Below are 24,143 nucleotides of genomic sequence, written 5' to 3' on the forward strand. Positions count from 1 at the left end.
CAGTGTAGAGCATACCTCCGCCTGGTTGGCCATATCACTCAATGGTGAAGAATCACTTAAAAAATTCTACCAGCTGGATTTGGATCTTCACCAAAATGGAATCGATTCTTCCCTAACACACACACACACACACACACACACACACACACACACACACACACACACACACACACACACACACACACACACACACACACACACACACACACACACACACACACACACGCGCGCACACGCGCGCACACGCACACGCACACCTTTTTCATATATCCTGCTTTGCATCCTTTTGGCCCTATCTCCCAATGGTGAAGAATCACTTTAAAAGAAATCATTTCGTCCGTGTCACATAAGCTACATCTCTGCCAAATTTCGTCAGAATCTGTCCACAACTTTGAGATATTTGGTTCACAAACGGACAGACAGACAAACAAACGGACAGACAGACAAACAAACAAACAAACAAGACGTCATGAAGAGCACAATACTTGCGCAAAATCCACCCCTCCCAACTCCCCAAAAGGATGCCATTGATCCATCAAATTGTCCATTTCAGCCAGATTAAAATTGACGATCTCGATCAAAGCTCGGGTTAATAGGATGAAAAGTGACGATTTTTCAAATGAAAATTGATGATTTTAGAAGTTTCACCTTGAGTTGACCTTTGACCTTTTGACCTCAAAAATAGTTGGTTTCCCTATTTAATGACTCGATATGCAAATGCTGTTCTATTTTCAAGTCAATCAGATGAAAATTTAGTTTTTCAGATTAAAATTGATAATGTTGGAAGTTTGACCTTTAGTTGACCTTTGACCTCAAAAATAGTTGGTTTTCTAATTTCGTGACTGAATATACAAGTGCTGTTCAATTTTCAAGTCAATCGGATTTAAAATGACGATTTTAGAAATTTGACCTCCAGATGACCTTTGACCTCAAAATCAATAGGCTCCTCAATTGTGACGATCTCTACAACTTGGTGAAGTTTTGTGATGATCGGTTTAGAAGTGACCTGTAGGCCGGTGACAGACAGACAGAATAACAAGAAGACGTCATGCGGAGCACGATACTTGCAAAATTCCCCCCCCCCTCCCAGACAGACGGACACAGACATTTGGTGGCGGAGATAATTTTAAAAAGATTTTTGCCACTGATCTACATATAATTCCCCACAATGTCAAAGACAGACAGAGAGACAAACAAACAAACGCAACCGACCAATATACTTAAGAAATCTTCGATTTTGCAGAATAACAGAAAACACAGGTAAAACATAAACATAACCACAAACAAGTACACATACATTCAAAGTACACCGCCCCCTTGCCAAATAATTAAATATCCTACAGCGCGCGGCATTGCCGGGGCGCCTCTGGCGCCCGGCAATACCGCAGTGCAGTTCATAGAGGCTGCATTGGGAGGGAGAGGTGTACACTAATCGATTGATTAATTGTATAATTAAAATCAATAAAAGATTATCAAAATATTTTCATAATCAATTGGCTAATACCATAACAAAACCACTCGTGCTTCATCTGAAGATGTAGCTTTTAGAAATTTAATCAAATAAGTCATTAATAAAAAATTAAATAATTAATTGATTAATCAATAAGTAATTCATCGATTAATCAATAAATAATGAATCGATAAAATGATTAATCAATTAATCAAAAATATCCTTGATAGCCACATCACTTGGTCACTGTCATGTCCAAATATTAGCTTCCCAGCTCAAAAGGTGCCTGAGATATTGGCCAAATGAGAAAGAAAATAAATAAATGATTAATAATGAAAATAAATAAATAATAATCATAAAAAAATTAAATTATTAATCAATTTGGTCAGAGAACACATAAACTACCACTATTTCATCAGAATCTGTAACTTTAAAAAAAACATTTTTTTTGGCATTAATCGAATAATTAAATAATTAAGCGATTAATTGATTAATTAATAAATCAAAAATAGCCTTTGCAGCCAAATCACCTGGTCATTGGCATGTCCAAATAACAGCTTCCTCACTCAAAAGGTGCCTGAGTTAATGGTCAGAAGAGAAAGGAAATTTGATTAATTAAATAAGTACTTAATTAATCGCTAATAATTAAATAAATCCTCAATTTATTGATTATTCAAAAAACAAAAAATACCGTTTTTGACAAAGGACTTGCTCACTACTGTGCCGAAATTTCAGCTTCCTCGCTCAAAGGATGGCTGAGATATCGCCCGGACAAACAAGCAAAAAAACAAGAAAACAAACAAGAAAGCAACCAAGAAAACAAACAAGTACACATACATTCAAAGTACACCGCCCCATGCCAAATAATTAAATATGCTGCAGCGCGGCATTGCCGGGGCGCCTCCGGCGCCCGGCAATACCGCAGTGCACCTCATAGAGGCTGCATTGGGAGGGAGAGGTGTTCGCTAATTGATTGATTAATTGTATAATTAAAATCAATAAAAGATTATCACAAAATATTTTCATAATCAATTGGCTAATCGCATAATTAAACCACTAGTGCTTCATCCGAAGAGGTATCTTTTAGAAATTTAATTAAATAAGTCATTTATAAAAAATTAAATAATTAATTGATTACTCAATAAATAATTAATCGATTAATCAATAAATAATTAATAGATGAAATGATTAATCAATAAATCAAAAATATCCTTGATAGCCACATCACTTGGTCACTCATGTCCAAATATTAGCTTCCCAGCTCAAAAGGTGCCTGAGATATTGGCCAAATGAGAAAGAAAATAAATAAATGATTAATAATGAAAATAAATAAATAATAATCATAAAAATTTAAATTAATCAATTTGGTCAGAGAACACATAAACTACCACGATTTCATCAGAATCTGCAACTTAAAAAAAAAAAAATTTTTTTTTCATTAATCGAATAATTAAATCATTAATCGATTAATTGATTAATTAATAAATCAAAAATATCCTTTGCAGCCAAATCACCTTGTCATTGGTATGTCCAAATGTCAGCTTCCTAACTCAAAAGGTGCCTGAGTTAATGGTCAGAAGAGAAAGGAAATTTGATTAATTAAATAAGTACTTAATTAATCGCTAATAATTAAATAACTCCTCAATTTATTGATTACTCAAAAAAAAAAATACCGTTTTTGACAAAGGACTTGCTCACTATTGTGCCAAAATTTCAGCTTCCTAGCTCAAAGGATGGCTGAGATATCGCCCGGACAAACAAACAAGAAAACAAGAAAACAAGTACACATACATTCAAAGCACACCGCCCCATGCCAAATAATTAAATATGCTGCAGCGCAGCATTGCCGGGGCGCCTCAGGCGCCCGGCAATACCGCAGTGCAGCTCATTGAGGCTGCATTGGGAGGGAGAGGTGGACACTAATTGATTGATTAATTGTATAATTAAAATCAATAAAAGATTATCACAAAATATTTTCATAATCAATTGGCTAATCGCATAACTAAACCACCAGTGCTTCATCCGAAGATGTATCTTTTAGAAATGTAATTAAATAAGTCATTTTTAAAAAATTAAATAATTAATTGATTACTCAATAAATAATTAATCGATTAATCAATAAATAATTAATAGATGAAATGATTAATCAATAAATCAAAAATATCCTTGATAGCCACATCACTTGGTCACTCATGTCCAAATATTAGCTTCCCAGCTCAAAAGGTGCCTGAGATATTGGCCAAATGAGAAAGAAAATAAATAAATGATTAATAATGAAAATAAATAAATAATAATCATAAAAAAATTAAAGTATTAATCAATTTGGTCAGAGAACACATAAACTACCACTATTTGATCAGAATCTGTAACTTTAAAAAAAAAAGATTTTTGTCATTAATCGAATAATTAAATAATTAATCGATTAATTGATTAATTAATAAATCAAAAATATCCTTTGCAGCCAAATCACCTGGTCATTGGCATGTCCAAATATCAGCTTCCTATCTCAAAAGGTGCCTGAGTTAATGGTCAGAAGAGAAAGGAAATTTGATTAATTAAATAAGTACTTAATTAATCGCTAATAATTAAATAACTCCTCAATTTATTGATTAATCAAAAAAAACAAAAACATTTTTGACAAAGGACTTGCTCACTATTGTGCCGAAATTTCAGCTTCCTAGCTCAAAGGATGGCTGAGATATCGCCCGAACAAACAAGAAAGAAAGAAAACAAACAAGAAAGAAAACAAGAAAGAAACCAGGGTGAAAACTGAGTACTCTCTTTCAGCGTGCGTCACTGCCGAGCCCCCTTCGGTGCCCAGCAATGACGATTTGCAATGCCTGGAGATGGCATGGGAAAGGAGCGGTGTACAATAGCCACATCACTTGGTCACTCATGTCCAAATATTAGCTTCCCAGCTCAACTTTCACGAGCCTCGATCTTGTATACAAAAAAAAAAAAAAAAAGGTGCCTGAGATATTGGCCAAATGAGAAAGAAAATAAATAAACGATTAATAATGAAAATAAATAAATAATAATCATAAAAAATTAAATTAATCAATTTGGTCAGAGAACACAAACTACCACGATTTCATCAGAATCTGCAACTAAAAAAAAAAAAAATGTTTGTCATTAATCGAATAATTAAATAATTAATCGCTGATAATCAAAAATCAAAAATAATCAAAAACAAGTACACATACATTCAAAGTACACCGCCCCCATGCCAAATAATTAAATATCCTACAGAGCGGCATTGCCGGGGCGCCTCCGGCGCCCGGCAATACCGCAGTGCAGCTCATTGAGGCTGCATTGGGAGGGAGAGGTGTACACTAATTGATTGATTAATTGTATAATTAAAATCAATAAAAGATTATCATAAAATATTTTCATAATCAATTGGCTAATAGCATAACTAAACCACTAGTGCTTCATCCAAAGATGTATCTTTCAGAAATTTAATTAAATAAGTCATTAATAAAAAATTAAATAATTAATTGATTACTCAATAAATAATTAATCGATTAATCAATAAATAATTAATCGATTAAATGATTAATCAATAAATCAAAAATATCCTTGATAGCCACGTCACTTGGTCACTCATGTCCAAATATTAGCTTCCCAGCTCAAAAGGTGCCTGAGATATTGGCCAAATGAGAAAGAAAATAAATAAATGATTAATAATGAAAATAAATAAATAATAATCATAAAAAAATTAAATTATTAATCAATTTGGTCAGAGAACACATAAACTACCACTATTTCATCAGAATCTGTAACTTAAAAAAAAAAAATTTTTTTGTCATTAATCGAATAATTAAATAATTAATCGATTAATTGATTAATTAATAAATCAAAAATATCCTTTGCAGCCAAATCACCTGGTCATTGGCATGTCCAAATGTCAGCTTCCTAACTCAAAAGGTGCCTGAGTTAATGGTCAGAAGAGAAAGGAAATTTGATTAATTAAATAAGTACTTAATTAATCGCTAATAATTAAATAACTCCTCAATTTATTGATTAATCAAAAAAAAAAAATACCGTTTTTGACAAAAGACTTGCTCACTATTGTGCCGAAATTTCAGCTTCCGAGCTCAAAGGATGGCTGAGATATCGCCCGGACAAACAAGAAAGAAAGAAAACAAGAAAGAAAACAAACAAGAAACCAGAGTGAAAACTGAGTACTCTCTTTCAGCGTGCGTCACTGCCGAGCCCCCTTTGGTGTCCGGCAATGACGATTTGCAATGCCTGGAGATGGCATAGGAAAGGAGCGGTGTACAACAAGAAAACAAGGAAACAAGGAAACAACCAGAGTGAAAACTGAGTACTCTCTTTCAGCGTGCGTCACTGCCGAGCCCCCTTCGGTGCCCAGCAATGACGATTTGCAATGCCTGGAGATGGCATGGGAAAGGAGCGGTGTACAATAGCCACATCACTTGGTCACTCATGTCCAAATATTAGCTTCCCAGCTCAAAAGGTGCCTGAGATATTGGCCAAATGAGAAATAAAATAAATAAATGATTAATAATGAAAATAAATAAATAATAATCATAAAAAAATTAAATTATTAATCAATTTGGTCAGAGAACACATAAACTACCACTATTTCATCAGAATCTGTAACTTAAAAAAAAAATTTTTTTTGGTCATTAATCGAATAATTAAATAATTAATCGATTAATTGATTAATTCATTAATTAATAAATCAAAAATATCCTTTGCAGCCAAATCACCTGGTCATTGGCATGTCCAAATATCAGCTTCCTAACTCAAAAGGTGCCTGAGTTAATGGTCAGAAGAGAAAGGAAATTTGATTAATTAAATAAGTACTTAATTAATCGCTAATAATTAAATAACTCCTCAATTTATTGATTAATCAAAAAAAAAAAATACCGTTTTTGACAAAGGACTTGCTCACTATTGTGCCGAAATTTCAGCTTCCTAGCTCAAAGGATGGCTGAGATATCGCCCGGACAAACAAACAAGAAAGAAAACAAGTACACATACATTCAAAGTACACCGCCCCATGCCAAATAATTAAATATGCTGCAGCGCGGCATTGCCGGGGCGCCTCGGGCGCCCGGCAATACCGCAGTGCAGCTCATAGAGGCTGCATTGGGAGGGAGAGGTGTACACTAATTGATTGATTAATTGTATAATTAAAATCAATGAAAGATTATCACAAAATATTTTCTGAATCAATTGGCTAATAGCATAACTAAACCACTAGTGCTTCATCCGAAGATGTATCTTTTAGAAATTTAATTAAATAAGTCAATAAAAAAAATAATTAATTAATTGATTAATCAATAATTAATCAATTAATCAATAATTAATTAATCGATTAAATGATTGATCAATAAATCAAAAATATCCTTGATAGCCACATCACTTGGTCACTGTTGTGTCCAAATATTAGCTTCCCAGCTCAAAAGGTGCCTGAGATATTGGCCAAATGAGAAAGAAAATAAATAAATGATTAATAATGAAAATAAATAAATAATAATCATTAAAAAATTAAATTATTAATCAATTTGGTCAGAGAACACATAAACTACCACTATTTCATCAGAATCTGTAACTTTAAAAAAAAAAATTTTTTTGTCATTAATCGAATAATTAAATAATTAATCGATTAATTGATTAATTAATAAATCAAAAATATCCTTTGCAGCCAAATCACCTGGTCATTGGCATGTCCAAATATCAGCTTCCTAACTCAAAAGGTGCCTGAGTTAATAATGGTCAGAAGAGAAATGAAATTTAATTAATTAAATAAGTACTTAATTAAACGCTAATAATTAAATAACTCCTCAATTAATTGATTAATCAAAAAACAAAAAATACCGTTTTTGACAAAGGACTTGCTCACTATTGTGCCGAAATTTCAGCTTCCTAGCTCAAAGGATGGCTGAGATATCGTCCGGACAACCAAGGAAACAAGAAAACAAACAAGAAACCAGAGTGAAAACTGAGTACTCTCTTTCAGCGTGCGTCACTGCCAAGCCCCCTTCGGTGCCCGGCAATGACGATTTGCAATGCCTGGAGGTGGCATAGGAAAGGAGCGGTGTACAACAAGTACACATACATTCAAAGTACACCACCCCATGCCAAATAATTAAATATGCTGCAGCGCGGCATTGCCGGGGCGCCTCGGGCGCCCGGCAATACCGCAGTGCAGCTCATTGAGGCTGCATTGGGAGGGAGAGGTGTACACTAATTGATTGATTAATTGTATAATTAAAATCAATAAAAGATTATCACAAAATATTTTCATAATCAATTGGCTAATCGCATAACTAAACCACTAGTGCTTCATCCGAAGATGTATCTTTTAGAAATTTAATTAAATAAGTCATTTATAAAAAATTAAATAATTAATTGATTACTCAATAAATAATTAATCGATTAATCAATAAATAATTAATAGATGAAATGATTAATCAATAAATCAAAAATATTCTTGATAGCCACATCACTTGGTCACTCATGTCCAAATATTAGCTTCCCAGCTCAAAAGGTGCCTGAGATAGTGGCCAAATGAGAAAGAAAATAAATAAATGATTAATAATGAAAATAAATAAATAATAATCATAAAAAAATTAAATTATTAATCAATTTGGTCAGAGAACACAAACTACCACTATTCCATCAGAATCTGTAACTTAAAAAAAAAAATTTTTTGGGTCATTAATCAAATAATTAAATAATTAATCGATTAATTGATTAATTAAGAAATCAAAAATATGCTTTGCAGCCAAATCACCTGGTCATTGGCATGTCCAAATATCAGCTTCCTAACTCAAAAGGTGCCTGAGTTAATGGTCAGAAGAGAAAGGAAATTTGATTAATTAAATAAGTACTTAATTAATCGCTAATAATTAAATAACTCATCAATTTATTGATTAATCCAAAAAAAAAAAATACCGTTTTTGACAAAGCACTTTCTCACTATTGTGCCAAAATTTCAGCTTCCTCGCTCAAAGGATGGCTGAGATATCGCCCGGCCAAACAAACAAGAAAGAAAACAAACAAACAAGAAACCAGAGTGAAAACTGAGTACTCTCTTTCAGCGTGCGTCACTGCCGAGCCCCCTTTGGTGCCCGGCAATGACGATTTGCAATGCCTGGAGATGGCATAGGAAAGGAGCGGTGTACAACAAACAAACAAACAACCAGAGTGAAAACTGAGTACTCTCTTTCAGCGTGCGTCACTGCCGAGCCCCCTTCGGTGCCCGGCAATGACGATTTGCAATGCCTGGAGATGGCATAGGAAAGGAGCGGTGCACAACAAACAACCAGAGTGAAAACTGAGTACTCTCTTTCAGCGTGCGTCACTGCCGAGCCCCCTTTGGTGCCCGGCAATGACGATTTGCAATGCCTGGAGATGGCATAGGAAAGGAGCGGTGTACAACAAACAACCAGAGTGAAAACTGAGTACTCTCTTTCAGCGTGCGTCACTGCCAAGCCCCCTTTGGTGCCCGGCAATGACGATTTGCAATGCCTGGAGATGGCATAGGAAAGGAGCGGTGTACAATAACCATGAGGACATGACAGACAACGAAAACAGGGGTGAAAACGGGGTTGAAAAGAGGGTTGAAAAGAGGGTTGAAAAGAGGGTTGAAAAGAGGGTTGAAAAGGGGGTTGAAAAGGGGGTTGAAAACATAACCTCCATGGGGAGGTAAATATATTGGTGTGGTGTTGCAGCCACCCAAGGTACATTCCAGAAGATGCGAGTTCATATCCAGCAAAAGGTTGGTACTAAGGTTTTTGCATTTCAAGTTTTTGGAAACGAATTTGATCTCAGAAGAAACACCAGAACGGCACTCAGTAGAGAGCATACCTCCGCCTGGTTGGCCATATCACCCAATGGTGAAGAACCACTTTACAATGCAAAATAATCCCACATGCCAATGGCATACAACATTTGGACGTTTAACGCTAACCTTTGCAGCAGGTGACTCAAGTAGATCAGCTCGAGGACTCTGAAAACCTTCAATCTCCATGTCCGCACGTTTTTGGGAATTTTGCTTCTGGATTGAGCGCAATAGACGATTTTGCTGCTGCTGCTCCATCTTGTTCACTGCCACTTGGCCTTGGCCCCTCGTGTTTCGCCCTACTCTCTCCGTTGCACCCATTGCACTCAAAGATACAGTTTGGCGAGAGCGCAGATTTGGGGTGCTTTTCTTCAAGTACACCTAAAACAGAAATACCTCAATCAATGCAATGACTAACTACCAGTACGTACAGAGTGCCACAAACAGACTATGTGCAATATTGTAGATAAAATGCAAATAAAGTTTAAAGATCGATTTTGGTGCGATTATCAATTATAATCGTCAATCAATCAATAATTGTAATTATAATTATCGGTCACTGATGTGAAGCAATTAATAAAACTCATAATTGGCATACGTACACTCTTTGTAAGTGCTTCATGTTCAGTGTCTAAGTATTCCATCGACTCATCTGCAAAAAGCAACGCGTTAGAATGGCACCTCAAATGGTAAATACGGAAAACATACAATCCCGGTTGTTTAACCTTCTGTTTTGGAAGTGGAAATTGTGGGATGATCGTTTTGCTGCTGGATTTGAATGTTCCAGCTGTTTCCACGTTATTAAACAAACAACCTTTTTCAGCAAGTAAAAATAAATTACTTGGTGTATTAAAATGAATTTGTGCCCTACGTTCTTGGGAAAATGGGTGCATTGCGCAAACATATTTTTGCACAAGGGTAGCCAAGTGATGGCTTTATTAGAAACACGTTTGTTTTTATCCCCAAAAAATTATTTCTTCAAGCTTAAAAAAAATTTTTAAACACGTTTGTTTTATCATACCAAAAAAAAAAAAAAAAAAAAAAAAAGGCTTCGGGAATGATAAAATAATAGTAGTTGTTCCCTTACAAGGAACGATGTCCAGGCTGGCAGTATTGCCTGGAGGTACGCACACTTACCTCTAAACAGTCTATCCTGGGTTCGAATCCCGACCCAGCTATAAACTGTCATCCCAACAGGGTGATTCAATGTGTGTGCCGTCCTTTAGATGGACGTTAAACTGGTCGTCCCATCTACATTAGTTGGACGTTAAAGATCCCAAGGTGTTCTCCGTGAAGCGGAGGTGAGCTATTGCCGGCACCATGAACAAAATTCCAAATTCCTGCCATTACCTGCAAAGTTACACGAGCTCTTACACGAGCCTCGATCTTGTATACTAAAATAATAATAATAATAATAACAAGTACACATACATTCAAAGTACACCGCCCCATGCCAAATAATTAAATATGCTGCAGCGCGGCATTGCCGGGGCGCCTCCGGCGCCCGGCAATACCGCAGTGCAGCTCATTGAGGCTGCATTGGGAGGGAGAGGTGTACACTAATTGATTGATTAATTGTATAATTAAAATCAATAAAAGATTATCACAAAATATTTTCTTAATCAATTGGCTAATAGCATACCTAAAGCACTAGTGCTTCATCCGAAGATGTATCTTTTAGAAATTTAATTAAATAAGTCATTTATAAAAAATTAAATAATTAATTGATTACTCAATAAATAATTAATCGATTAATCAATAAATACTTAATAGATGAAATGATTAATCAATAAATCAAAAATATCCTTGATAGCCACATCACTTGGTCACTCATGTCCAAATATTAGCTTCCCAGCTCAAAAGGTGCCTGAGATATTGGCCAAATGAGAAAGAAAATAAATAAATGATTAATAATGAAAATAAATAAATAATAATCATAAAAAAATTAAATTATTAATCAATTTGGTCAGAGAACACATAAACTACCACTATTTCATCAGAATCTGTAACTTAAAAAAAAAAATTTTTTTTGTCATTAATCGAATAATTAAATAATTAATCGATTAATTGATTAATTAATAAATCAAAAATATCCTTTGCAGCCAAATCACCTGGTCATTGGCATGTCCAAATATCAGCTTCCTAACTCAAAAGGTGCCTGAGTTAATAATGGTCAGAAGAGAAATGAAATTTAATTAATTAAATAAGTACTTAATTAAACGCTAATAATTAAATAACTCATCAATTAATTGATTATTCAAAAAACAAAAAATACCGTATTTGACAAAGGACTTGCTCACTACTGTGCCGAAATTTCAGCTTCCTAGCTCAAAGGATGGCTGAGATATCGTCCGGACAACCAAGAAAGAAAACAAACAAGTACACATACATTCAAAGTACACCGCCCCATGCCAAATAATTAAATATGCTGCAGCGCGGCATTGCCGGGGCGCCTCTGGCGCCCGGCAATACCGCAGTGCAGCTCATTGAGGCTGCATTGGGAGGGAGACGTGTACACTAATTGATTGATTAATTGTATAATTAAAATCAATAAAAGATTATCACAAAATATTTTCATAATCAATTGGCTAATCGCATAACTAAACCACTAGTGCTTCATCCGAAGATGTATCTTTTAGAAATTTAATTAAATAAGTCATTTATAAAAAATTAAATAATTAATTGATTACTCAATAAATAATTAATCGATTAATCAATAAATAATTAATAGATGAAATGATTAATCAATAAATCAAAAATATCCTTGATAGCCACATCACTTGGTCACTCATGTCCAAATATTAGCTTCCCAGCTCAAAAGGTGCCTGAGATATTGGCCAAATGAGAAAGAAAATAAATAAATGATTAATAATGAAAATAAATAAATAATAATCATAAAAAAATTAAATTATTAATCAATTTGGTCAGAGAACACATAAACTACCACTATTTCATCAGAATCTGTAACTTTAAAAAAAAAAAAATTTTTGTCATTAATCGAATAATTAAATAATTAATCGATTAATTGATTAATTAATAAATCAAAAATATCCTTTGCAGCCAAATCACCTGGTCATTGGCATGTCCAAATATCAGCTTCCTAACTCAAAAGGTGCCTGAGTTAATAATGGTCAGAAGAGAAATGAAATTTAATTAATTAAATAAGTACTTAATTAAACGCTAATAATTAAATAACTCCTCAATTAATTGATTATTCAAAAAACAAAAAATACCGTATTTGACAAAGGACTTGCTCACTACTGTGCCGAAATTTCAGCTTCCTAGCTCAAAGGATGGCTGAGATATCGTCCGGACAACCAAGAAAACAAACAAACAACCAGAGTGAAAACTGAGTACTCTCTTTCAGCGTGCGTCACTGCCGAGCCCCCTTTGGTGCCCGGCAATGACGATTTGCAATGCCTGGAGATGGCATAGGAAAGGAGCGGTGTACAACAAACAACCAGAGTGAAAACTGAGTACTCTCTTTCAGCGTGCGTCACTGCCGAGCCCCCTTTGGTGCCCGGCAATGACGATTTGCAATGCCTGGAGATGGCATAGGAAAGGAGCGGTGTACAATAAATAAAAATAAATAAAAGGGCATTGCATCAGCAGCTCAGAGCCAATGATGCTACCGAGCAGCCGTGTGCTGCAAAGGAATGACGACTACCAGGAATTTCAATGCATGAGGCCATGAGGCCTACCAAGCCTGCACAAAGTTTGCCAACCCATGGTTTTTTGACCATGCTGTTATCTATATGACAAGAGAGCACTTTGTCTCTGTGTGTGTGTGTCACCATTTTTCTCAAATGGCTGAACGGATCTTAATCAAACTTTCAGAGGTTCATCAGTGAGTGCCGGGGAGTGTTTTAGGCACCCACAAAAAATAGGGGGGGGGGGGGGTAAAAAAACCAAGTTGATGCCAGGCAACGCTGGGTACTCCTGCTAGTCCTTTATAAAGGCTGAGTGTCAATCAAGGAAGCAGCATGTTGCCTTTTACAAGTCTTTGGGAAGACTCGGCCAGGCCTTGAACCACCAACTTCCCAGACTCAAAGCGGACGCTCTAACCATTATGTTGCTGAGTTAGTCGGGTCAATGTAAGGTTTGACCCCAAAAAAATTTATAATAAAGGTTTTTTTGTTTTAGGTGTATCATTAGGTTGTACTAGACCCCTGAAAAAAAGTTTACCAAAATTTGACTCCGGGAAAGTGGTTAATTAGCATATTTTCAAAATGGCACCCCCAAAATTTTCAATGTACAGAAAAAAAAATTCTTGTTCAATTTAGACCCTATAAATGTATTACAAATAGATAGAAACATGGTTGGTTTACATAATGAACACATCAGAAAACTTCTATGACGTCATTATGACGTCAATGATGACGACAATGAATAATACATGCATTTTTATCAACTTTTTTCAACAAATACACACTTTGTGAAAAAAAAATTTTGAAAATTTGATCTGCCTATACAATACAGTATTTTCTGAAAGGTCTGTGAATAATACATGGTTATTGGTAGTGACGTCATGACACCATGCAACCTAGGAACAAATCCCTGCATCACCGTATGACCATATGAAGGGAAATATCATGTCAGCTGGTTGTCCTTACAGAAATAGGCAATGAAATCAAACTCGTCCATAACACACAATGTCAGAAACCACTAAGAGCCTTTAAGTTATGACTGTCACATACCATTAGTCATCATCGTCACTGTCTTCTGTGTCATCTTGATCCATTGGACGAACGTTGTTTGGGTTTTCACAGGATTCAAGTTGCCATTCTCCACAAGCAGAGGTGCAAGGTAAACCGTACCTCCTACATGTACAGCGCTGTGTTGTGCAAGCGGTCGTGCAATTGCAATGCACAATCTTTAACAAATTGTCCGGCGCAGGGTTTTTTGCGGTCATAACTGGTGCGAATTGATTGTCCTCAATTTTCCAACCCCAGTCAGTGGCATCCAAATTGCTCTCAAGTCCTAGCCATGTCATTATTTGATAGTACGCACGCAGGGAATGGAATTTTGTCGCAGATGCAGTTGGTGGGAGTCTAGCAGGCGCAACAAAGGATGATGCTGAAACCACTTTCTTTTTAAACACCGAATGTCGCAAAGAAGCAAGATAATCCGTTTGCTTTCCGGAAAACAGTAAAACCATCGACTGGTTACCATGCTGTTCTATTGTGTCCGCTGTCTGGCCAGGTTTGGTAAAAGCAAGTGCACAGGATTTTAACTGTTCATCCCCTTTGGCAACTTTCTCAAAGAATGTTTTCTTTCCCATCCCGAAAACCCGCGATGTGTGCCAATAGCACCGAGCACGTTCATCAACGTATGGAAACTTCCTAACATCAACGTAATGTTCTTCAGGTGGCTCCACTCTGGTGAATTGTAGATTATTTCCGAGGCCTTAAAGAACAAGGGTTGGTCGAATGTCACGATTGGCGCAATCTTGTGTTTCGCTGCTAGGTCACAAATGAAACTAAGTGTGGAGAGTATGCAAGTTGGCTCACTTGGATACATGTCGATCATTGGTAGGAATGTGACAGATGATTTTCCAGGGTGGTCAGATACGCTATGAACTATGTTCATCATTCCCTGCCAGTTGGGTGTGTCCATGTGGAAACAGAATGAGAGCTCCCATAGAATGTCTACAACTGGGACAGGACAGTGAAGTTCTGGAAGTTTTTCAAACATAATGTTACGACGTGCAAATGTGGAGAAGCGATAATCAATGATATCAACCCGTGACATTTCTTTCACATTCAATTTGGAAACGTTTTTCCTATTGACAACATGGGTTGTCACCTGTCCAGGTGTTGTTGCTGCCACCATTCCCATTCCATGGAAGGTTCCTTTTCCATCCAGAGTTATGATATTGTGGTCAACATTATCAGCAGCGAATAATACTGTACCAGATGATCCTTTCCCAAGTAACTCTGGTGCAACCACATCAGCAGCATTTTGCAAGAATCTCTGCACCTCCCCATAAGAAGAGCTAAACCCCATCACAGACAAGGTGTCAATGAGAAATCGTGACTTATAGACATGGTGTAGCTGAGTAGCAAGTCCTATTTGAAGTGGCACTACAAGTGCCCGCGGGCGAACACCTTGTATTATTGACTGCCCGATAGCAGCAACTTTTTCATCTTTATCTGTCCCCACAAACAGTTTATTCAACATGGTACGCAGTGAAATCGGCAAGTAATCTAATGTAGTGTCTAGTTTGAGGCTCTGCGAAGAAGGATATCGATCAGTGACTGATGGGATTTCAGTCTTGATATCGCACTTCAGGAGCTTGGCAGCTGTAGCAATGATTGCACGTTTCTGACTTTCGGAATCACCATCTTTTGAAGTCTCGAAATAGGTACGAAGTATTTTTGCAGTTTTCCCCCTCAGTCACTATATCCTGAAGCCCTTCTACTTCCGCTATGCATATAGAATCATTGTAGCGTTCTATCAGTTTTTGCTTCAAATATTGACTTCCATATGGCACAGAGTCTTCTTCAAGTAAGTATTCACCCATTTTGCTCACAAGTTCAGATATCGTAATTTGTTCTTCATCATTGCTTTCCAAATATTCACAAACTGTCACAAATGCTTGTCGCTGGTCCTCGTTTGTGGGCCGCCCGATGTGTTTTGGTTTTTGCACTGCCTCTGATCGAAACTGGTCTGGCATTTCCTGCCCCAATCGAAAGTAGGTATTGCAGCGTTTATGGTAAACACAGTCAGAAGCTTGCAAATTTGTACCAAGATATTCAATTCGACCCTGAACAATATGCACCCAATCATCGTGTCTTTCTTTGCAATGTTTAACTATCGTCTGAGGGAAACAGTCAGTGAGAATCTTACCGGCACTTTCATCATGTCCATGAGTACCCTTAGAAATTTCATGGCCACAGAAGAGGCAGTACTTTTTAGGGTCATATGGCCCTAAGCTAATACGGCGGCTCTTCTTCTTTACAGGTGATGATGATTCAGAAGAACGTTTTAAAGCCTGTTTGATTGCTTTTTCATTTGTCCACGAGGATCGACATTTCTTGTGTACTCGTTGGTTTGGTCTTGCGACAACATCACAACCCCTTTCTTGGCTTGATTTGTTGATTTTTTCAACACCCTTCCTTGAAAGTTTGGAAACATCAGTGTCCTTGGCGTCTTCCAAACTCGCTTTGCAAATTGGGCAGACGTCTTCGTCAAGCTCTCCGTTATCCAGTTTCAAATCCTGAAACAAAAAATATTTATTTAAGTCTTGGTAGTAAGGAAAAACAGTAATGATTCATGATATCATATGACGTAATTGAGACAGCAACGTCATTATGACGTCACAATGACGTCATATAAATTTTCTGATGTGTTCATTAGGTAAAGCAACCATGTTTCTATCTATTTGTAATACATTTATAGGGTCTAAATTGAACAAGAATTTTTTTTTCTGTACATTGAAAATTTTGGGGGTGCCATTTTGAAAATATGCTAATTAACCACTTTCCCAGAGTCAAATTTTGGTAAACTTTTTTTCAGGGGTCTAGTACAACCTAATGATACACCTAAAACAAAAAAACCTTTATTATAATTTTTTTTGGGGTTAGGCCCTTATTTTTCATATACTGTATTGACCCGTATAAGTCTGGTTAAATGGAAGATTATGGTTCAATGCACCAACATGTGCAGGCAGGGCATAGAAAAACAACAGGCAAACAAGGGACAAATAAATGGATAAGGACAAAGCAGATGGCATGAAGAGGAAGGAAACAATAAATAAATAAATAAAAATAATAGAAAGCATCTCAAAATGCAAAGCCCGCGTCCACGTCCGCTTTGTATCCAAAGTAAATTTGATGAAAACAGATTTTTTAACTAGAACGACACTGTAGAGAGCATACATCCGCCAGGCTGAACAGCTTACGTTTTGCATCCCACTGATGGGTCGGATCTGGATCCGGACCTGAACAAAAATATAATAGGCTTGTTCTTGTCACACCCAACTCATCCACCTAGTTGTCATAAGTCAACCACAACCTTTTTAAAATATTATCCTAAATATAGTTTTTGGCCCAATCACTCAATGGTGAAGAATCATTTTTTAAATCTTTAAATTCTCGTATCCGGATCCAGATCCGGATCTTCATCAAAATCGAATTGATTTGTCCTCGTCACATACCCAACCTCTCCACCAAATTCTGGCCGAATACGTCCACAAGTTTTGAGACATCCTGTTCACAAACAAACAGGCAGAAAAATAAACCTACAAACGGACATGGGTGAAGACACCCTCCATCGGTGGAGGAGGTAAAAATGTAAAATTTATTTATTAGTGTTCTCCATATTCTCATAATAAATATTTGTTGAAAATTTGTTGGGAAAACCTCAAATGGTAAATAAAGAAACACAGGTGCGATTACAAAACCCAGCTGTTGGGTTCATAAGGACTATTGGTACTTACTGTAATTTTACCATTTGACATTTTGACACAATTGTTAGTCTTCTCCATATTCTAATAATAAAGGTTTGTTGAAAAATTGATTGATGAGGGAAAGAAGGAATGGTATAAAGAGGTGTCGCATAATGGGTTATCACACACAGACACACACAGACACACACAGACACACACACACACAGACACACACAGACACACACACACACAGACACACACACACACAGACACACACACACACAGACACACACACACACACACACACACACACACACACACCTAGAGCCCAATTCCTGCTAATACCAGTCAAAATTACATTCTTAAAAAAAACGGAGGAATTTGCTCGGAGGAGGCTCATGCAAGCATTTTTGAGGTGGTGTGGGGAAGGTGTGAGAAAGTGGTGATAATCCAGCTGTTCTGCTTTCATTCCCCTAAATGTCTATTTCTTTATCACTTCAAAGTCCCATTTCTTTCGAACCTACTCCTTTCTATTTGTGTGGCTTTACGGCCCAAATTTATGTGTAAAAAGACACCCAAAAAGAAACGTCTTGTACCATTAGAATTCCGCTTGCAGACAGAATTTTTATTTGAAGTATAAACTTTCAAGTTGGGCTGAGATCTGCGGTCCAAATCAGCCAACCAACTTGGTTCGCTCCCCGAGCCGGGGACATCACTCTCCGTGTCCTCAAACATGTGCTTAAAGCGAAGCCGGCTGGCCTAAAGGGAACAGTAACAATTCGATGGCATCACACTTGCATAGGACAAAGCTATTGGTTGCTGCAATCCAAAGTACTATCATTTCGTAACAAAAAAGATATTGCAACTGTAGTTAGCACGATTGAAAATTTTGTGGGTGACAATCTATATGCTCTGTGCAGTATAATCTATACTGTTGTACTTTCAATGTTTAGAACGGTCAATAATCTTTATGTTCTTGCCAAGTACACTTGTTCTTTTGCACTACCACTGGGAGCATTGTTAACATACCTTCTTTACACTGTTTCGCTCTTTTTACAAGCCTCATTTTCTGTGTATAATAAGGTTTGGAATAAATATTTACCTTTTTTGGCACTGAGGCTGCCTGAACTGGAGCTGTCCTCCTTGTCTGTCTAAAGGAAAACGCTTAACATTAAGAAACTTTTGGCATTTCAATAATACAATAAACAATTGCTTTCAAATGCTACAAAATTAACGGTAATCTGCAGTGGAGCCTGTTTGGTTGAATAACAAAATATGAAAAAAAAATTTTGTACACTTGGCTTTCACTGCATCAGTTATAGGTTTAGCCTCAGTGAATACAGAACCTTCAGAAAGTATTCACACCCCTTGACTTTTTTATTGTGTTACAGCCTGAATTTAAAATAGATTAAATTGAGATTTTTTCTGTCACTGAACTACACAATACCCCATAATATCAAAGTGGATTTTTGTTTTGTTTTGTTTTTATGAAAATTTTACAAAATAAGTAAAAATTAAAAGCTGAAATGTTTTGAGTCAATAAGTATTCAACCCCTTTGCTACGACAATCCAAATTTGAGCTCAGGAGCATCCAATTTTCTTTTATCATCCTTGAAATGTCTACAACTTGATTGAAGTCCACCTGTGGCCAATTCAATTGATTTTACATGATTTAGAAAGAAACACACCTTTCTATACAAGGTCCCACAGTTGACAGTGCATATCAGAGCAGAAACTCGACCATGAAGTCCAAGGAACTGTCTGTAGAATGACGAGATAGAATTGTGAGGAGGCATAGATCTGGGAAAGGGTATAAAACAATTGCTACTGTTGAAATTTCCTAGAGCTGACCGTCCAACCAAACTGAGCAACTGAGCAAAAGAGTTTGCAAAAAGGCACGTGAAAGACTCGGAGCATAAGGCAAAATATTCTGTGGTCTGATGAGACAAAAATTTAACTCTTTGGCCTGAATGAAAAGCGCTACGTCTGACAGAAACCTAGCACAGCTCATCACCCATCTAACACCATCCCCACCGTGAAGCATGGTGGTAGCAGCATCATGCAAAGGGGATGCTTTTAAGCGGCAGGGACTGGGAGACTTGTAAGGATAGAGGGAACAATGGATGGAGGCAAATACAGGCAAATCCTTTAGATTCCAACAGAACAGTGAAAATTTATGTTTAAACAGGACAATGACCCCAAGCATACAGCCAGAGCAACATTGAAATGGCTTCAGAACAAGAACGTGAAAGTCCTTGAGTGGCCCAGTCAAAGCCCAGACTCGAATCCCATTGAGAATCTGTAGAAAGACTTGAAGATTGCTGTTCACTGATGCTCCCCATCCAACTTGACAGAGCTTGAGCAAATCTGCAAGGAAGAATGGGAGAAACTCCCCAAATCCACATGTGCAAAGTTGATAGACATACCCAAGAAGACTCCAAGCTGTAATCGCTGCCAAAGCTGCTTCTCCAAGGTATTGACTCAGAGGGTTGAATACTTATTGATATTAAATATTTCTGTATTTAATTTCTTTTTATTTTGTAAAAATTGCTATAAAAATTCCACTTTGACATTATGGGGTATTTTTTTCAGCTCTAACAAAAAAAATAATCTCAATTTAATGCATTTTAAAAAGAAATGTTTGTAACAACAAAATGTGAAAAAGGTCAAGGGGTGTGAATACTTTATTTATGCACTTTAGGTACATAGTTTGAATATGTCGATACCTATAAAAGGCACCCAACACACAGTAAAAGCAAGAGTAAAAAGCACCACCACCATGGAAGTCTATAAACTGGGCACGATGGGACAAATGGCTAGTTCCTACGTTAAAATTATTCATGTGTCCTTGTATGTCTATTTGGATTCTGGCCCAGTCACTTAGCTTTGCATATGCTGCTTCTACCCAGCGATTGCAAGAAGCACAAAATCTCAAACAAGAGGGCAGCACAGTCTCCCTGCACACTCAACAATCTGGCATTCTACCCTGTTTCCAAAGCTCGTTGCCTGCAGCACACAAAGCCACCTTCATAACTGGCTGACTTCCTCCACTCGGAGTCAGCACGTTGCTATAAACTGAATCCTTTCCCTTCTTCCCACATTGTAGGTTGGAGTGCCCAAAATATGTCTTAGGCCCAGTCTTCTTTCTCATGCAAACATTTCTCCAATGCTCTGAAAAACCTTCTCTCCGTTTTTGCAGATGCATACACGTTATGTCTCACAGTATCATATCCTACTGACAGACTACATCTATGTCACCCCTCTGCTGATTTGGAAATCATTAGATGCTGGTCTAACAAGCTGAACAAGTCTCTAAATCCTGGGAAATCTGTCTCAACCTGTCACCCCTTAAGACTGAAAGACAGCCACACCAAAAAAACAACATCATCAGCCATAATCTCTCCCTGGGCTAACCATATATTACAGCTTGCCTCCGAAACCAGCCACATACTAAAGATCTTTTATCACACATACCAAGTGATTCATTGAAAAATAAGAATCGCTCAGCCTGCATGGCCTTTGTCCATAGCTCAATGGAGTACAGCTCTCCCTTATGGTTTGGATACCCCACATCACATCTTTCTCTTGGATTCTTTGGAATCTCAAGGTCTAATCATTGACATCTCCTGCAATGAGGCAAAATACATAAGGCCTGTTGTTCTCTCATCACATACAGGTTAGTGGCCTCAGTTTTTAAGGTTAAGTTTTCTTCACTCTCACGCCTCCGGTCTTGCTCCATCCATTTCTCCATTTTCTCAGCCCTCTGATCTTCTTTTTTTTCATTCTCTCTTTACCCTCTTGCACCTCATTCTTCAATAAGCTTAGATTGTGAATAATAATTAAAAAATCGATAAAAAAAAAAAAAAGGTTTAAACTCAATGCTCATGTCCATTCTTTCACAACCCTGTTCTGGCTGGAGTTCCCCAAGGTAGTGTTCTGGGCCCTGTGCTATTTCTCGTCTTTATCAATGATCTCTCCGACTCTGGAAAATCCTCTCTATCTCTTTGCTGATGACTCAACTCTCTGCCGCTCCATTCTTCATCCCTCAGATCGGCAGTCTGCAGCCTCCTCACTCTCTGCATACCTGGACAAAATCACAGACTGGTCAAACAAGTGGAACATGTCTTTCAATCCTGACAAATCTCACACTCTTCCTTTGTCTCTCTGAAAAGACCGACTGGAAAACCCTCCCATCTACTTTCTCAACAATCCTCTCGAAGAAGTTCTGTCGCTCAAGCTTTTGGGTCTCACTATCTGCCATGATCTTTCTTGGGAAAACCACATTTCCAAGCTGGCCTCCAAAGCCAGTCGTCGACTGGGCATCCTCCGTCGTGCGAAGTACTTCCTCGGCACACCTGAGCTCCTCACCACATACAAGGCTTTCATCCGCAGCTCAATGGAATACTGTTCCCCCCTCTGGGCCGGTGGTCCTGCCTCACACCTAGCTCGGCTTCACGCTGTTGAAACCAAAACTTTCAGAATCATTGGAATCTCCTGCGATGGAGCCAACTCCAAGGGCCTTTCACTCACTCACCGCAGGCAGGTTGGTGGTCTCTGTCTTCTACTGACTCCTCTCCGGCCTTGCTCCCCCAATTCTCTCTGTGCTCTGTCCCCCAAATATTCGTACAGGTCGCACAAGATCTGCCAGCAACCCTCTTATGGTTAAACTGAAAAAATCTAGGCTCTATGCTCACCTTCACTCTTTCATTCCCCTTTTCTCCCGCCTCTGGAACAAACTCCCCCACTCCCTTCAATCCCACTCCTCCCTCCAGGTCTTTAAAACAGCTGTTCACCACCATCTCTTATCTTATCTTCCCCCATGCAAAACCTTGATATTTTCTACCCCCGCTAATTCACCCCAGATACACTTTTTTGAAATACCAACTTCTTTCCTGGAAGTCCTTGCAGTGTCCATATGTTTTATACCTCTCCCACCTCCCCCCAAGCCCTCTCCCTCCCACATTTGTCTCAATGTCCCTGCTCTCAAATGTTGTGTTTGTGTCCTTCCCCCTCTCTCCCCATCTTGTCTACCGCTCCCCTTATTTTGTGTTTTATGTGTCGGTTTGTCTTTCTGTGCGATTAATGTTAGCTCTTTCACGAGCCTCGATCTTGTATATAAAAAAATAAAAAACAAACAAAAAAAAACTCCCTCTTTTCTCATCTGTGGAACCATCTTCTTGGATGCATTGTCCTGAGCTCTTCCCTCCAATATTTCAAGTATGTTGACCACTGCCACCTAATGGTCTCATCTCTACAAAGGAGCCTTAGTACACCTGCTGAGACCCCAATCCCACCCTTCTCTGACCATTAGTTTCATGGAACTGTAGTGCATCCGTTTGTTGTTGTACCACCGATTTATCTTTTCACATTTTTGCATTGATCAATTGCTCCCTGGTCTGCTCTTCCACAAGTTTTGATGCGTGCATAAAAATAAATTAGTTCTGATCTGTACAAGGGGAGCAATTTAAATTTCAAACAAAGATGAAAGTCATGGCTACATTCTAGAGTCTCTAGACACATCTACATAATACACTTGTTCATCCATCCATCTGTGTTTAACAATCTGCTCCACCCATGGGTTGGACAGTTCGCCTGACTCCACCCACGATGTCAACCTGAAAAATAATACGGCTGCCATGTTGTTGCTTACTGATATGTGAAGTCAGACATCTTCAGGGCTGTCATTCACAATCGGCATGTCCGCCCTACAAGTTTGCCCTTCAGTGTAAAATGACCAAAGCGACAGTTAAAAGGGTTTTGAGTCGACAGACATTACGGGCCTTGTGAAGATAAGCCTTGGCGATCGAGGCAGCAGTCTGTTGTACATACACCGCCCAAATAACTACGGCATTCTTTCAAGCAGGGCTTTTACCGTGGAGGTCACACAGGTCCTTGGTATAATTTCCGAATATTTTCTCTTAAACTACTCAAGGACCATAAAATCCATGTCATTATAAAGGTCTTTGTCCGAGGACGTCCGGGAATGTCGTGACATTGTGAAAGAAACCATCTATTATTATTTACTTTTAACGATGTGTATATATGCATCAGGAAGAAGATAATTGGTTTAGAGTCTCAAGGTCATTTGAGAGTTGCATTTCCAAGTGGTTTCCGCATATCTCGTGGGATTGTGAGTTGGACAGGCAACCCTAATGGCCCACGACATGTAGGAGCTGCTTCAAATGCGGTTTGTGTGAAGTCCATGATAGCATGATGGGGTAGGTGAAAACGTTAAATATTTCTCTGTTTAGATGAGGGAATGATGAAACATGTAATGATCGATGTGGGAATGTCCATTTGCTTTTAAGAGCGAGAGGAGGGTGAGGAGGGAAGGACACAGTTGGGTTTGGGATGGCGGTGGGGAGAGCAAAGACGGGAAAGATAGAGGCTGTGTGGGTGGGACGGCTAATGGACTTTTGATAGGTGGTGGTGGGAGGGCATGTGGCCTTTTCGTACACGAAGTCAAGGCTCGTATGAGAGCTAAC

The 24,143-nt window shown here is 37.9% G+C and overlaps 1 protein-coding gene across 3 annotated transcripts in view; it reads right to left on the reverse strand.

The window, feature by feature from the left end:
• The window catches only part of LOC137436113 (uncharacterized), a 150,617-nt gene that overhangs the window by 39,037 nt on the left and 87,437 nt on the right, over positions 1-24,143 (reverse strand). For all 3 annotated transcript variants that reach the window (XM_078786566.1, XM_068129830.2, XM_078786565.1), the window contains exons 28-31: positions 18,761-18,809; positions 18,255-18,417; positions 9,872-9,921; positions 9,399-9,650 (exon numbers count right to left, since the gene is read on the reverse strand). In XM_078786566.1, the coding sequence (XP_078642692.1) occupies positions 9,399-9,650; positions 9,872-9,921; positions 18,255-18,417; positions 18,761-18,809 (514 nt within the window). The remainder of the gene's footprint in view (positions 1-9,398; positions 9,651-9,871; positions 9,922-18,254; positions 18,418-18,760; positions 18,810-24,143) is intronic.

This window comes from Myxine glutinosa, chromosome 11, assembly GCF_964187855.1.
Source record: "Myxine glutinosa chromosome 11, kmMyxGlut1.1, whole genome shotgun sequence".
Taxonomy (NCBI): domain Eukaryota; kingdom Metazoa; phylum Chordata; class Myxini; order Myxiniformes; family Myxinidae; genus Myxine; species Myxine glutinosa.